At 38.3% G+C, this 17269-nt stretch overlaps 2 protein-coding genes across 2 annotated transcripts in view; both read left to right on the top strand.

Moving 5' to 3' along the window:
* Positions 1-12880, top strand: part of CDC14A (cell division cycle 14A) — a 55447-nt gene extending 42567 nt beyond the window's left edge. Inside the window, 7 exon segments of the mRNA XM_050306801.1 lie at positions 74-189; positions 742-789; positions 1583-1711; positions 2653-2913; positions 2915-2975; positions 4141-4220; positions 10935-12880. Of these exon segments, the coding sequence (XP_050162758.1) occupies positions 74-189; positions 742-789; positions 1583-1711; positions 2653-2913; positions 2915-2975; positions 4141-4173 (648 nt within the window). The 3' untranslated portion in view covers positions 4174-4220; positions 10935-12880.
* A 2402-nt stretch (positions 12881-15282) lies between these two features.
* Positions 15283-16854, top strand: GPR88 (G protein-coupled receptor 88). The gene has a single exon (XM_050306816.1). It carries the CDS (start codon positions 15766-15768, stop codon positions 16852-16854), a length of 1089 nt encoding a protein of 362 aa, XP_050162773.1. The 5' UTR covers positions 15283-15765.
* Positions 16855-17269: the final 415 nt, after the last annotated feature.

Below are 17269 nucleotides of genomic sequence, written 5' to 3'. Positions count from 1 at the left end.
ACTTCTTTGAAACTGCACTGCACTCCAAAGGATTTGATATATTCTCTTGCTTGCATCCTTTTGTGTTTCCCAGAATGATTTTGAAGACAAAGCAGATGTGGAAACTCAGAATGGCATGACACAGGGAGATAAGCTCAATGCCTTAAAAAGTCGGAGACGGCCTTGCTCTGCTACAACTGGAGCTCTGAGGTAATTAAGTCATTCTGAGATAATTTGTAATTTTAGTTTCTGTCCATGCTATCAGATCTGTGTGGCAAGTACATGATCTTGTTTAATTGGTGGCACTAATTGTACCACTGTCTGTGGTGGAAATCTCTCTGGGTATATAGCTATTAGTTGCAGATTTGGTTTATTAATTTCTTCTTTTCTCTCTTTTTTACCTTTCTGTCTCCCTGTTCAGGATATCTTCTTACTGTATCACTGTAAAAGATAATGTTAAAAAAATATCTGAAAACCTTCACGGTTCTATCTGTCTAGCATTTTAAAACTTCTGACTTGAACAAAATATTCTTCAAATAACTTAGCTGTCTTCCTCTAGTTACTTTTCTGAACCAGTAAAATATGAACTGTGAAAACCTGAAGTACCTCTCTGCTGTTTACCTGTAAATTAAGATAGTGATTGTCAATAACTCTGAACTCTTGGTCTTGTATTTTAAGCCAGCCTGAGACACAAATATATACTTTGGCAGAGGGGAAAGGCTTTTTATCCTTGGATAAAGACCACTGCTTTTGTTTCTTTAGGCTGCAAGACATGAAACTGCACACCAGGTCAATATCACAACCCTTCAGGTATTAACTTTAAAGTTCTAGTTATAAATGTACCACTTGACTTGGGTCTTAATTTTCAGCATTTTGGATAATAGTTATCACATCAATTAATTAGCAATTTCTGGCTTAACAGAATAGGCAGGTAACAAAAGTTTTTTGAACACCTGAAAATTGCAGGCTTTACCCCACTGAATCTAATATACAGCATGTAAGACAAAATTTCTGTCATTAGAAAGCATTAATACTGAAAAGAGCACATTTTTTTTTGTGTTTTGTGACCTGGATTTTTGAGTTTGATTACTCCATATGGCTAACATTGAAAATATGGAGTAATCAAACTCAAAAACCCTTTTCTTGGTAATTAAAGCTATTTCTGTTTAATGTCATTACTTCTGTGCTTGTAGTTGGAGATTTGTACCCGAGTTGTTTGATCTGTTAAGATCTGATCCTGATAATATCCCTTGAACTAAGGATGGAGAAAATGATTGTTTTAATAAACTACTGTAGTCAACCATAATGGTAATGTTATTGAGTAGTCCAGTGTAGCACATATACGGCTCAATTTCAAAACATGAAGAATTTCATCAAGAGCCCCACCCTAGAAGGAGCTGTATGTTCTGTCAACTTTGTGAAAATGGTCACAGAAAGATACTTGAAAACAGCCAAATGGTTGCATTTTTGGTGTTGAGTTCTCAGACTTGAGAATTCCCAGTTTTTAAAATACCAGTCTGTGCATTGAAAGGCTGTAGGTGTTTGAGATGTGTATTTTAATTGTAAAGTCTTGCTTCCCACTAAAACTCTGCACTCGTTTTAGACTCAATATGTCCGGTAGCACAGAAGGATCCATGTCTCCTCTGAAGGCCTCCAAAGTGATGGCAGTTAACTCACCATCTGCAGAAAGGATAAGCAGACTTGCCACATCCTCAGGATCGAACCTCAAAAGGTTTTTTTCTTCTTCTCGCTTTGGTACAAGTCCTTACCGTGTACTACACTGGCTGTCAGCACACGTGCAGTCTGTCAAGCGCTTGCTGGTCTCGGGTGTAAGAAGGCTTAAATTTACTTGCAAAGTCATCTGCTGCTCCACAAGTCAAGCTTTAGTTGCCTGCAGATTTAAAAAACAAAGAAAAGCTAAAACCTGTCCTACTGGTGTGAGCGTTTTGTTGGGATTGTGTCGTCAGAAACAGTGTTACAATTGCTAAAGTTTGGGGTTTTTTCACTTATGTCAGTGCATAGACATTTTGCAGGTATTCCCACAAGTGTAAGTACTGTTACTCTCAGAAGAATACTAAGCGGTAATGAATATGATTTTTATGAACCCTTGATTCATTGCTATTTATTTCCATTATTACTGTTGTCCTGAGTAATTATATATGTTAAATGAAATTTAGAATGATAAGTGCATTTTTAATAACTCTGGGCACAAATATTTACCTGAAGAGAGTAACTAACTTGAGATATTTCAGGACACCTTATTTTTATTCTCAGATTTTAGCATATTTCTTGTTAGTTACTTGAAGGCTTATACTACGTAACTGATTTCAAGCAGCAGGAGTTCCTAAACTGTGACATGTACAAAATGTACTTCAGTGTAGATCAGACACTGTCTAAACCTTTTAACACAATCTCCTGCATGTGCATACGGTTTGACAGAGGTGAAAGCTGGCCACGGTAGTGCTGAATAAGCAAAACTTGGGAACTCTGCTGACAAAGAATTCTCCTTTTCCTTACATGGGAGCTAGAAGATGAACCTGTGTGCAAACACAAATTATTTCAGAATGGTCTGTGTTATTCACCTAACGCCTTCTGAATTGTCTGTTACATTTTTGTGTATATCTCTACATACCCTGTGTATATTTTTTTTCCCTGCATGTGTTTCCCATTCAGCGTTTCCATAAACTCCAGACTAGCCAGTTCTCTAGGGAACCTGTATGCTGCTTCAGATGATGATGAGAGCAAAATGACATCATCGTGCTCTAGGACAGGTTTTTCTGTAAGCCCTATCTCCAGTCACCTGAAGGGCAGCTTGCAGCTGCCACACAGAAATGCCCGTGAGCTGAACAACAACCTGTACAACAGGAGCAGCAGTAGTGGCAACAACCCGAGCAGCCAGAGCAGTTTGCACAGCGCCGTGACAGATGAGTACGCAGCAGCCTTCCTTTATGGGCCTTACAGCTCCTCCAGCACCATACCAGAGTCAATTAACTCCTGTAAGTTCATACTCACAACAGCACTTTCAGGCGTCTGAGTGATGCTTTTCTGCCTTGCTTCTGTGAGCAAAACTGTTGTAAAAAAAAAAATCTTAACTTGGCATGATTCTCTGACTTCCTCTAACGCTTCTGAGCAGAACCTTTGTCTGTTATCTTTTTAAGTAATTATCATTTCAGCTGGGTTTTTTCCCATCTCCTTTAAATATCTAGTACATGAAAGGTTCACTAAAATAAATGACTCCTGAACTCCTGAACTTTTAACACCTTTTCTGATATGTTTTTTTAATGGACCATTACAAAATGGTCCAAAAATCCACCTTTGGATTTTTTTATTTCAAATTATCCATAATTTAGTTTATAATTTTATTATGTGTCTTTATCTTCATGCAGTAACATTTAAAGAAGCTTTTGTATGTATCATACTAAATAAGAGGTTAATATCCTTAAAGATAGGGCTTATTTGAAAGATTAGCCCTCTTGACTTGAAACCTAGGCTTTTTCTAACACCAGATGTGAAAAGTATTATAGAGCAAAATATTTCTGATGGTTTCACATTGCAGCTTTCATTCCTCAACAACTTTTGCTGCCTTGGGCTTATTTTATGCTCTTTTTTTGTGTGAAAGAGTCTGTATAAAGAGGATGCACAGATAAATTAATGCAACTTGAAAGTGATTCTATACAAAATGCAGAGAAGAGAGACTAGAGAAACTCCCATTAAGAAATCAGAAATAACTTCATCTAATCTAGGGAAAAAATAAATATATCTACTACTGAAAATCTAAAACCAATTTAAAATTTCTGGTTTTCAAAGATTTTATATCCTGCTAATTATAAAGATTTGATATCCTGCTAATTATAAAACAGTGCAGTGTTTTAATAGACTGGTTTGCCTACAGTTAATTGAACCTGTCAGCTTCTGTTTATTAGTACTGATACTTCAGATTTTTTTTTTTTACCACTGGAAATACGATTGGCTTTGTGTAAAATTAACTTCAGAATATTGCACCTCTCTCTCCTATTTCAGTGTAAAGAAAATTTTAGTGTTACACCTGCTCCTGGTTTTGAGTGTAGTCTCTGTCTTAAAGCAGCTAATAACACACATTGCATGTAAGCAGGATGTCAGCTGGAAGGATCATTCATGGGTTGTGTTCTCTTTTTCCTGCAGAAGTGGAGGACCTACCCCCATGTTAACAGCTAGGATGTGGCACCACTTACTATTCAGAAGCCGCATGTTTATGGCTCTGGGTATGAACTGCTCTTTCTCAGGATAGATGGCAGTAGGAGATAAATTCTCATTGTCCTATTGTGGAGTTAAATTGCATGTGACTGAAACCTAACCTACATACAAAGTACATTGAAAGTGGAGTGAGGTGGGGGAACTTGATTCTGTATTCTCTGTCAGTCAGTGGATACTTCCTACTGTGGGAGGATGTGCTTGACCTAAAGCAGCTCTTTAAAATACTTGATGCTTTCAGACTTCTTGTTTGAAAAGTACATTTAGCTTCTTATCCACTACAGCTTATCTGGAAATAAATGTGAATATTCCATGATCTCAGGATCACCAAGTGATCTGCATTGAGTTTAAACTTTACTTTAAACAGCAGCAGTAACTTGTTTGCAAGGGGGTTCTTGAATATGGCCACATCCTTTCAGTTTTTTGAAGTTGTTTCACCTCTAATGTGACTGTTTTCCCCTACTGCATGGGATTGAGGTAAAAGGTATATAATTGAGACTTAAAATTAGATACAGAAACCCATTATCAGTTTTTCTACGAGGAAACAAGTTCTAGAAAACTGCTTTAGTTTAACAAATTACTTTAATTCCTTCAGGCACAGAGATGAGGACAGAGGTGAAAAACTGCATAGCAAGCAGAGAATGTTTGTTTTGAGACACATCAATGAGTCTTTCATTTTTTCATGAATTCTGATTGCTCTGAAAAGTCATCCTTTTTAGTTGTTCCCACTCTTTAATCCAGTATGCTCACAGAAATTCAGTCCTCAGGACTCACAGAGGCCCCAGTTGGGTATACTGGACCTAAAGTAGTACACCAACAGTGGTTGAGAGCAATCACTCATCTGAATAACTAAGTGGTAAAGTGTCTAATTTGATTTTTTTATTATTATTATTATTTCTCATTTTCAATATTGTCTCATATTGAATGTAATGAACAATAATTCTTTGGAGAGTCAGTCCATTCTTGTTCTTTTCAGTTCTATCTTTTGTAAATGATGTGCTGCCAGCAGCATTTCTTAGAGATTTTTTTTCCATATTCTACTTACAGCTGCCTATTATGCATTAAATATATGCATGTAAGCCTACATGCAGTGCCTTAAGGGGAAGAAACACCTTGTAACTGTAATGTGACTTAGTTATGAAAATAAGCTGACATGAGTCACAATTGGCCAGAATTTACAGGACTACCAAATGGTAATACAGACAATTACAGGAACAGTAAGTGTGTTTCCTCAAACAGCTTAACAGGTTCAATGAAAATATAACATTTTGAAAATAAAAACAGTCATCTCCTTTGGAGAGGCAGTTGCCAGAACTTAATGCTACAAATAATTTTGAACAATGAAAGCGAAGTTAGCGGGCTTGTTCCTTATGCATAGGATAAGAAGTTAATTACTGGTGCCGCTGTGTTTCTTTTTTATATCTAGATATTTACAAAATTCTAGGTTAGCACTAGGTTTCTCTTCAATCTTATAAACCTTTGAGGTTCAACATAATGGCATTGACAGAAAAATTTCCCAAATATATGGGGAGGGGGATTAGGTTTACAATGTCACTGACTCTTCCACTGCAGTAGCATGTCTTTCCTTCTTAGAGATAAGGATGACTTAGGACGAGGGCGAAAAGCGAGGAATGTTAGTTACTGATTAATTTAGGGAAGAGAAAAGGAGCAGGTTAACAGGTGAAATAGCTGTCTTGACAGCAGAGAGGGACTTGGTGCTAAGTGCATTGTGCTGAAGAAGGAAATTAATCGTTGTCTCCTTGCAGTAGAACTATGAAGTGATGTAAAACTGATTTAAATGAAATATGTTAAGCATAGTATGAAGTTTTAGGTTGAATAGGAAACATGTTGAAGAAAAAAGTGCTTTCTAAAATGCACATTTCTCCTTTTAAAGAACATCTTTAGTTTTCTTCCTACCTATCCTAATTACTTAATAATGCATGGAAGGATGTAAGGATGTAACCTTTGAATAATTCTTGGCTTGATATCATTTGCGGTTGAGGAGTAGAGGTTATACAAAGTTGAATACAGCAAGATCTTTAAATGAGATTCTATATCCAGTCTTCTCTGAAGAGTGAGGTGAGATAAAAATACTGTATTTTATATAATATATACTGCGATGGGAAAAGTGGCGTTTCTTAGGAAGACTCATACCATGCAAAGTCTGTGTAGCCAGGTACAAGTTCCTGATTTGTTGTAAAGCAATATTCTTTCAGTATAATAATGGTTAAAAAGTTTTCCTGTTTGGAATATATTTTTCAAATGTGTTCTGATTAAGCATTTGCTGCTAAACGTGCCGTATGCACTGTGCGTCTCTCACAGTCACAGTGGAAGGCACTAAATTGTTACCCATTTTATGCCCCACCGAGTGAGTTGTGTAGTTACTGTGATGTCACGATGTGTAAGACAAGAGTAGATTATTTGATCATTTAGTCTCTGAATGCTTTGTGCCTGCTAGTGAGCATCTCACTGGCTGATACAGATGGCTTATTTTGAGGACAGTGTAATTTTTCTGAATGATTAGTCCCACTGATTGAACACAGTCATGCTTAAAACTATTTCACTTTTAACCTGAAACTTTGTTTCTCTTTATTATGTCACTGTTATAGTCCTTTATTATCTTACTTTCTTGTCATGAAGACATCTCATGCTAGTCATCTCAACTTGATTTTCTTTTGATAAGCTAAGTTGGCTCACATATCCTTTTGGAAAATGTTCAAATTCTTTAGTTTTTGAAAATCTTTGTGGTCCAGAAAGCTGCTGCTCAGTGCTGTCCTGCTTGTTACTCCCTAGCTTGTTTTATCTTCTTTAATACGTTGGGAGTTGAGGGAGAGAAAAAAAAAAAAAGAGTTCCTGCCATCCAAAGTACTGCCTTGTATTTTAGTCCCATGTCCTGCATTCCCTGAGGGTTTTCTTGGGTTTTTTAATGTGGAACTTTGTGGAGAAACATAATTTTTTTCGCCATCCCCTTTTCTTAATGGAACCAATTAGCCAACCAAAGAAGATTTGTTTTTTCTTACCACTTCAACCACTGACATCCAGCTATTTTCCTTTCAGTGACAGGCATCAGTGGGCTGAAGATGATGAGCAAAATATGGAGTAGCATCCAGCCTTAATACCAGTTCTGGCAGAGTTCTGTTAAAAACAGAAAGAACTGCAATGTAATACAAACCCTTTCTGCAACAAGACTAAGGTTTGGCTGTCAAGACTTCCAAGTAATTTCAGCATTTAAAGCAGAGAAGTGGAAATCAAGCTAACCAGCTGTAATCACATACTTGCTCCAATTTAGAAAATCACCTTATCGCTCTAATTTGTCTCTCTGTTAACTATCAACATCAGTGGTGCAGGAGCATTTTAAGATAGATAGGACAGTAATGTTTTAATTCTCATTTATGTTCTTCACACTCATTAGTGAGAAAATTTGGAATTTCATTTTTATGCAAGTACTTTTATTCCCCCCCAGTATGGAAGAGAAAGTTATTCACTATTTTTTTCTGCTTTGTAATGAAACATTAATACTGCTGTTCCACAAAAAGAACAATAAGAAATAACCATGACTGACTTCCTGTTGTTGTCAGCCATATATTTTTCCCTAATGGTTTTTGTCATTCATCAGTGCAAGCTTAAAATCCACTCCTCTTATCGTGTTTATGCTGATGAACTCAAAGAAAAGCTTGATTTTCAAAGAATGGAAAACTTGCCATTCTAGCCAAATAGGATAAATATTTTATTTGCAAATTTTACAAATTGGATGTTTTAATTAAACAGAATCTCTCACAATTATAATTTGCAGAATTATTCTTTTCAGGTAGAATCACATTTAAGGTACAGCAATAAGATTTTTACTTTTTTTTTTAGTATTTCTGAATTCAAATATCACTCTTAAAAATGTATTTTCATTGGAGAATATGTAACTGGGTAGTCTTAAGATGAGTCACCTTTTGCTTCTATAGCTGTCATGGAAACTGGCGAGATTGAAACATTAAAAAAAAAGGGAAAGGTAGCAGTACTTTAGAATTCATATACATCATTATACCTGTAGAATAGTTTCTCTTAGTAAGAACTTACTGTTAATTAATAGAGGACAGCCTTTGCAAAAATACAGACAAATGCTAGTGCATCTCACTGATCTGTAAATTCAGCAGATTCAGAGGATCACTGCGAGTGTGTCTGTATATTCTGTAATATATCCTGAATTAGTTCGGTGAGTCTTGTGTATTCACAGGAACTCTTGCCTACTGCAGCACTCCTGTTGCAGCAGGGAGAGTTGATGCACAATGCAAAAAACTTTAATTATGTTTTTGCATTTATCTGGGAAAAGTGCATGTTCAAATCTTAACAAATAGCCCCAAATCCTACAGGATTGTTCCCTATTAAAGGGAACCCACAGCTGACTTGACCCTGAAGTTGAATGTGTGCAAATACAATTCTAGTGTCTAGGTGGATTTGTTGCTTATTTTCTCTTCCAAGAGGCTTGCTGTGCCCAGTGATCTAAGCAGCTGCTTTGACGTGAACGTCATCAGATATCCTTGTGTCTTAATTCTTAGTTCTTTGTTTAAATGTCTAGGACTTGGGTATAAAATGCCAAACTTGACACAGCATGGGACAGCTGCAGGAGTACACCTTGAGACCTTGACTCCATGAACTAATTTTATACTCATCAGTGCAGTTCAGCAGCCAGTTTTCTTTGGTTTTTTCCATCTATTTTTACCTTTATTTTAAATAAGATTTTAAATGAGATTTTGTTAAATCCAGATATTACTTGTAAAAGTGGATCGGGGCTTTTTGTTTTTAACAAAGCTTTCAGAATCATAGGCCATACTTTGAGTCACAGTAAATGTAAATTTTAAAATAGAAAACTCCTCAAAAGATTAAAAAAAAAATCACAATTACAGGCTTTGAAACATTACAGTCAATCTCTTCAGACATGTGAAGAGATTTAAGAGCACAAATTACTTTTCCTCAGAAGCAAAAAATCCACAGAACAACAGGCTTTCCTTGCTATATTTTAATTTTTCTAACTCAGAAATTAGTATCTGTACTTTACAGTAGCTCAGATGTTAAGGCTGTCGCCATGTTTTTAGTAATAGAACTTTATGTGAAGTCACATAAATGAATCTTAATCTGGAAAATAATCCTGTTTAGATTTAATTATTTCTATATATTCAGAAAAATAAAAAAAATAAAGGGCTGGTGTTCACAGTTCTTTGTCAGCTAACACTGCTTTTAAGATCACCAAAAGTGTACAGTGGTCATCTTTCATCTGTTCAAGATTTAAGTAATCTATTACTGTACAACATATGAGAGTATATAATTAAATTTGATGCCTTTCTTTTTGATGTTTGTTAATCAGCTTTACTTGGAATTCAGTTTTGATGGATCCATTTCAATACTGCTCTAATTGAGTGTAACCATCTATTATTAAAATACATATCTGAAAATGAGACACCTCTGAGGATCATCAAGATGGCAGAAATTTCAAGTGCTCATTAATGAAGACCTGTTCCTTTTGCCTTGCCCTTCCTAAAACCAGACCCTTTTCAGTCAGTGCTATTCAAATCCATATGCTGTGCCAGCACTTCCTTTTCAACCTAGGAAAGAATATCCAGGTGGTGCCAGATCTTCAAGATGTGAAAATAAATTTAAAAGACAACTTTGGAAATATGCTCTAAGACTTAAGATATAGGGGAAAAAGTGGTTTTGTGATATTAGTTAGAACTCTAAAAGTTTATGTATCTATTATGCGCTTCAACTAATAGGTTTCACTGTGGGTGCCAAAGAACATTTCTACAGTGACTGGTTAGGAACAGTAGGAAAAGGGAAGGCAAGACTGAGGTTCTGATCTGTCTTAGGACTCATGTTGGTCTCCAATAATTCTCCCTAATTCTGCTGCAGTTTTAAAATATGCTTGTTTTTTTTATTTGCTATCTATTTATTTGCTATCTGTTTATAACCACACTAATACAGTAATGAGCTCTCTCAGATAAGACTTACTATTCATCAGAATGACTTCCTAAACACATCTGTATATGAGCTAATAAAATGTTTGGATACTCTCTAAACTCGTTAATCAGTTTTTAATAAAACCTTAGATTTCAGTAAAAACAAAACTGTTAATAAATACAGAATAAATACAGTAGACCAGGTTATACTTTCCTCTTAATTATACTGACTTCTTACTAATCCAGATGAAACATTTGCAGTGCTTAATTTTCATCTGTTTTTAGCTATCATCGTAAATGTATCCATATGCATAACTGTGCTGCTGTAGCTTTTTTTTTTCCTCAATAATTAGCTACACCATATGTTTCCCATGTCATTATCTGAATTAACATCTAAAGTATGCTTAACTTTTTACAGTAGCACTTGGACTCTCATTCAGGATAAGTGGAAACCATTCAATTATAGTAAGGGCTATCATGTGTGTCCTCAACACATTTTTAAAGTATTGTTTTAAGGTGGTCTTTTAAAGGACTTTTTATACTTTAAAAATCTCAAGAATTGGTTTGGAAAAGTAGGTGTAGATACAGGAGAGTTGATGGATCCAGATTTTAGTTTCTTCTATTTTATTCATCTGTACAGTGCAGATTCAGATCTGCCTCCAATTCTGTTTAGTTTTCTCCTTCCTGTCCTTCCTCTACTCCTTATCTTTAGTGGAAAGATATATGTTATATACTAATACAACCTCTTCAGTGAGTTTTAATCAGTTTTTCTTCTTTGCACAGTCCCTTCAGTCTGAGCATGTTCAGTACTAAAGCCTTGCTGCTTTGGTGAAACCTGCTGAGCTCTTCAAACTGATGTTCTTTATGATGGAGAAGAACTGAAAAAAAGAAGCTGCTCATTAAGAGGAGGAATCTTCAATACAAGATGTATTAAAATCTTAACACCAAGAGAAGACTTGTTAACAGGAGAAATTTCTTGTTAATGACTACTGCAGATGCACTGATGTTGAATTTATGGAAATTACTACCCCATGTTATATACACATTTAAATTTTTTATGTTGAGACAGCTTGAATATATTTCTAATGAGTTTCATTAAGACATTTATTAACTTGTGTACAGTGTTAAAATATGTATTAAAAGAATATTTTGGTAAACTATAAAAATTATGTAAAAATTAGAATATATTTTAATTTAGTGTCTACTTTGCTACAGAAATGAGTATTTTAAAGAATTTGTACATGTTTATCAAAGATATAAAAATTTTTTATGAACAAGATGTTTTTCTTGTTTTATGGGTCCATCATTATTGCTTGAAGCCTAATGTAATTACTCTTTACTAATTGGTCTTCTGGTAATTTGATGGCAGTGCTAACTAATGAGAGACTAGTTGTTACAATATCAACTAAAAGCACTTGATACATAGTCTGCTCTCCACTTTCAGCTCTTAATGTTTCTTAAGGAAACACTATGAAAGAAAAATAAAGGGAAAATATTTGTTGAGATGTGTTGTAGTTATATCTTTCACTGCAATTTATGTGATGATTCAATTGTACAACTTAACACTTTCAGTTTGTCTTAAAGGAATGTTTTGGTTTTCATTTGTAGGATGTTAAATTTTGCTGTGCAATACATGCTGCAAAAATGAAGGCAGACCAAACTGAAGTTGGTAAGAATGTGCATGTGCAATGAATTCAGCAGCACTGCATACTGGCATGTTTTTAACCTACATTTGGCAGTATGTGCACAATTTCCTTAGCAACACACACTAAATGTTGAAAGTATATTAAATTTTCATTTTGCAGTTGGATGCTTCATATACCTTTAATTTTTTTGTTAAACATATAGTTAAGGAAACCTTCTGTATCCTGGGATATTTTTGCCAATAATAAAGATGCTCTGTAACATATAACATCAGATGTTATTAGGAATGAGACTTACAGTGAGGTCATAGAGATCAGGTGTAAAATTTTCAGAACTCCACAAGGGCATAATAAGGAAAATAATATAAGCAGCTGAGATGATCTGATTTGCCACTAATTTAGAAGACAAAACCAAAACAGATTTGTTACCTATTAGTTTTCCCAATATCTACAGAAACTTGAAAGTAAAACTTGGTTGAATTTGTCAGCCTTTGTTCCTGAAGACCTATGAACGCCCTGCATTTGCTTTACAACTGAAGTTAAGACAGACAAAGTGGTACAACATTTTTTAAAAAGATCAGATCATAAATTGCTATAGCAAACTGTACTGAAAGTGTTAATAAGCAATACTGAGAGCAGCTATAAAAATCATTGAATAAAATTTACTGTACTTTTTTTGCAACTGTGTATATGTAACATATACACACACGAAGTAGCATATGTGTGTGCATACATATATAAAATATACTGTATATTAATTATAGAATAATGGTAAGGTAATTCTACCTCTTATAAAGAATTTTCTCATGTACTTTGTTATAAATAGTTTTCCTTAATAAAATATTGATTAATTTTGAAATGTAGAGATATATATATATACACATATACAGCTAATTGATAATAAAATGCCTATATAAGCCACCTTCCTTGTTTCTTGTTTTCTCTTACTTAGAACTGGTGATGCAAACTAATGTGATGTCATCTCTAACTGAAGATAGCTCTTCAAAATCATCTTTCTTCTTCTAAAGAATGTAATGTATTTCTAAGTAGGATGATGTTGCAAAAAACCATTAGCATGATAGATACCCTTTTTAATTGATCTCTCTAACCTTTTTATATTTGCTTTGCATAATGTCGGGTATTTAATCAACACATTGATATGATGTAGGGGTTATATTTCAAAATATCACCATTTAAAAGCTGTGTCTGAATAAAGAAAACCTTCCTTGGCCAGGACCCTTTTTAAAGGTGTACTATGCCTTGTCTTTTTTGCACATGCAACAGGTTTCTTAGTCCCACCAACAGCAGTCTTTGTCCATAAGAATCTAAATGTGCTTTTATTTAGCTTTTTGTTCTTCCTTCCTTCAACTAAAGACTAAGTCACAAATGGTTCTAACGTGGTTTGACTCTGTTGCTGATTTCCAGCAGATTTGTTGCATTGAATGATAATTTATTTACAATACTTAATATTCCTGCCAGATAAGTGCCTACTGCAATAGAGGGTGTGGACAGTGTGTAACTGTTACACAGCCTCTTTAAAGGAACAGCAAAGCCAGGAATAGAGCAGATGTTTTAGAAGATGCCCAAATTCTCGTGATAATCAAAGAAGACAATAAAAGACTTCTGCCACTGCATTCAGATGAATAATGGATGGTGATTTGGATATGTAGAGTAAATATGTAGGGAAACCAGCTAATTAAAAGTTTCTAGTACATAGGAGTCAACCTCTCCCTTGGCCTTTTTCTCAAATTCTCTTTATTATATGAAATACATAAATGTCAACTAATGTACAACCTTTTTTGTGCTTAAAAATGAATTATAAGTAAGTCTGTATTCTGTAACAATCAGCTTCTTAACAACAACTAAAAATTCGGGGGCAGTGAAAGGTCAGGGAGGTCTTTTAGAACCATGTAGCTTTTAATATGTAGCAACTTATTTTATATCCTCTGTTCACCTATCCTTGAACTTCACCATTTCTGTTCCTTCATATGTAAATACATCTTGTTCTGGGAGAACAAGCTGTAGCACATGAGATCTTAAAAGACACAAATAGATGTATTAAATAAATCCAAAGGTCTCTTATGGGCCTATGCTACTGTGGCTAATATCTTATGAAACTGTTAATCATCTCTTTTTAAAGTGTGCTTTATGAAGCTTTTTGGTTAGAGAGGTATTTCTTGTTACAAATTCAGAGAATATTTTTCAATTACAGTACTGCAGAAAGAGGAGGATTTTAGTTTCTATAATAACTGTTCTTTACTGACAGCTAAACAATGAAAGGCCTCAAAAGGTTTGACACTTGATTAGATCTACACTGTAAAGTGCAGCAGGCAAAAAATATGGTAATTAAGGGCCTGATCAAGTAAATCACTCAGGTATGTCGTTAACCTTAAGCACATGAGCAATCTAATTAAAAGAGAGCATAGATATTCATGTTAGTAACAGAACAACCACCTTTGGATCAATAGTTGTCAATTGCAAACACGAGCCTTGCTGTCAAATAAGAAATGTGCTGTATTGCAACAAAATAATCCATTAACCCACACAAATTAACTTTGTTAACTAAAAAAAAAAATCCATATTGTAACTATAACTACCTCCTAATATGTTATTTTGGTACTGTCGTTTGTTAGCATCAGGAGTTATGAATATCTAAAAATGCCTTGCAAAGGTCTCTGGTCAATGTACAGATCATACCTTATGTGCTGAGATTGGTTGCTTTGTTGCCTACATAGAACCTATTGCAAAAGCAACTTTTCTCCCTAACTCATCACAAAATTAATCAGCATTCCTTTTCTGGAAAGCTTTAGAGAGGAAATAGGAGTTCTTTTACTGAGTTTCTTTTCCAAAGGTAGAGTTCTTGGGAGAATCCCCCTACTCATTATTATCTGTTTGGTAATGGACTGTTCGTCTCTACTCTTCAACCAGTTTTTAGTCCACCTGTCATTAGTCTCTGAAGGAACTAATTCTGGTGTGAGACCATTTCAAATGCTACACTGATTCTGTGTTATCTGTGTACTTGCCAGCACCAGTGTTCACCTCCAGCAGGTTGGCAATGCAGGATTTCCTACAGGCTGAGACAGGCTAAGGTTTATGAAGAAACATAAAATGTTTAGATTGAGAACCAAATAAGTACTGTCTTACCAAGACTCACTGTATCTGTTGTGTTTGAAATATTTAATTTGGAAAGTATATTGCTGTTATAGAGCAGTTCTAAAATTAACTAAGCTTGCAAAAGCATAGTGAGCTTTCTTTTAAAAAAAAATAAGATCAGAAAAAAATCAGTTTGAGTATTTAGAGGAGTTTCTACAGTAAATAAATTGTATTTCAGACAGAAGTGACTGATACTAGTTTGAAACCTTGCTTCAAATGAAAGTTGTGTAAATGGGTTAGAACCAGCAAACTGATAAGGCAGGGAAAAAAAGAGTCAGACTGTGTAGTTGGAGTATTTCTGGAGCGTGATAGGGTTTGGCTTTTTTTTTTTTTTCCTTGATTTAACAAGTTGAAAATCTGCTGAATAATTCATGAAGAGTGGAAGGGCTGAATCTTCCTGGAATGATGTACAGTGTACGTACTGTGGCACAGGAGAAACTGCAAAGCTTTGTATCAGTTGCTGCCGTTTCTGCTGCCGATTGCAAGGTGCTGCTGCTTTTGGTGTTTTCACAGCTACAGAAACCTCAGTCGTGCTCTGGTCTGCCCACAGCCATTTGCCTCCCTATGGACCCACCTTCGCGAGCTACAATCTGTGGAATCTCTTGCTACCCACCTGCCTTGGACACTGCTGTTCCCTGGATCGTTACTGCAAACTGTGTTTGCTGCACCTTGCAGCTTGTATGACTGAAACCTGCCTTAGAGTCCCTCAGCTGCACATCCTCCCGTGTGCTTGGTGAGGACTCCTTGCAGCAGAACTTCTGACCCAGACAAGGATGGGATTTACAGGGCAAAGTCAAAACTGAGCTGCATTCAGCGAGATGCCCAACGCCTCTTCCTGGAGTGCTAGCTCGCCTCTGCTGCTGCTCTGGGAGGACTCCTCCGGGACCCGCATCTTTCTCTCGCTGCTCTACGCAGTCTTAGCTATCTCAGGGACTTTATCCAATGTGATGGTCATCTACTTGGTCTTCTCCTTCAAGAAGCTGCAGACAACCAGCAATGCCTTCATCGTGAACGGCTGTGCGGCAGACCTGAGCGTGTGCGCCCTGTGGATGCCCCAGGAGGCTGTGCTGGGGCTGCTGCCTCCCAATTCCTCCTCCCTTCGCTCGGCGGAGTACCGGCTGCTCCGAGGGGGGCTCCTGGGCCTCGGCCTCACCGTCTCGCTGGCCTCGCACCTGCTGGTGGCTTTCAACAGGTACGTGCTCATCACCAAGCTGCCCAGCGTGTACCAGGCCCTCTACCAGCGGAAGCACACGGGCTGCATGATCGGGCTCTCCTGGGCCCTCGCCCTGCTCCCGGTCCCGCTGCTGCCCGGGCTCTGGACCCTGGGCTCAGCGCAGTCGGACGGCAGCTCTCGCTACACCGCCCTGCTCCTCGCCCTGGCCGTGCTGGGCCAGACGGCGCTGCTGCTGCACTGCTACCTCGGCATCGTGCGGCGGGTGCGGGGCAGCGCCAAGCGGGTCAGCGTCCTCAACTTCCACCTGCTCCACCAGCTGCCCTTCCCCGCCGCCCCGCCGCCGCCCCGCCGCGCCCAGCGCCGCCTCAGCAGCGTCTCCGTCCTGCTGCTCTGCTGCGTGTTCCTGCTGGGCACCCAGCCCCTGGTGTGGGTGAGCCTCCTGGGCTTCTTCCTGCGCCCGGCGCCGCCGGCGCTGCAGGCCGCCAGCTGGCTGCTGCTCTGCTCGCTCTCGGCGCTCAACCCGCTGCTCTACACGTGGCGCAGCGAGGAGTTCCGCCGGGCCGCCCGCTCCGTGCTGCCCCGCGCCGAGGGCCCGCCGGCCGCACCGCGCCAAAGCGCGGCCGCGGGCGCCGCCGCCCCGCCCTGCCCGCAGCTGCCGCGCCGGCGGGGCACGGCCACGGCCACGGGCACGGGCACCGGGAGCGGCCCCAGCGCCGCGGCCGCGCCGCGCTGAGGGACCCGCGCGGGAACCGCTGAGGCCGCTCCCGGCCCCCTCCGCGGTAGCGCTCCTTCCCTCACGCATTCTCCCGCCGCTCCTCTCTGACCCCGCGCACTTGTTCCCCGCTCCCTTTCCCACCGCACGGACGGGCAGCCGCGGGCTCCGGCTGCTCTCCCGAGGCACCGGGACGGACACCGGAGCGGGATGTCCCGCCCGCCCCCTCAGAGCCGCTCCCGCTTCGCCCTCGGGAGCCGGCCGGGACTCCAGCCAAGGCGGTGGATTTGGGAATCTGGGATAACCGGTAAATATGGCAACGCACGTAACTGTTGTTATGCTCTAAAGATTTCAGTCTGAGACAGGCACCTAGACAGCTTTTTCTGAGACGTGCTGCAAGTTTGTTTTTGTAAAATCGTTGTAATTCTTTCAGCAT

Source organism: Myiozetetes cayanensis, unplaced genomic scaffold (genome assembly GCF_022539395.1).
Source record: "Myiozetetes cayanensis isolate MyiCay16 unplaced genomic scaffold, myiCay2020 scf12, whole genome shotgun sequence".
NCBI lineage: Eukaryota > Metazoa > Chordata > Aves > Passeriformes > Tyrannidae > Myiozetetes > Myiozetetes cayanensis.
Note: the sequence above shows the minus strand (reverse complement) of the source record. Positions and strands in the feature narration are given on the sequence as shown.

Excerpts from the sequence above, each read along its gene's own strand:
- GPR88 (XM_050306816.1), top strand. The coding sequence starts at position 15,766 with ATGCCCAACGCCTCTTCCTGGAGTGCTAGCTCGCCTCTGCTGCTGCTC.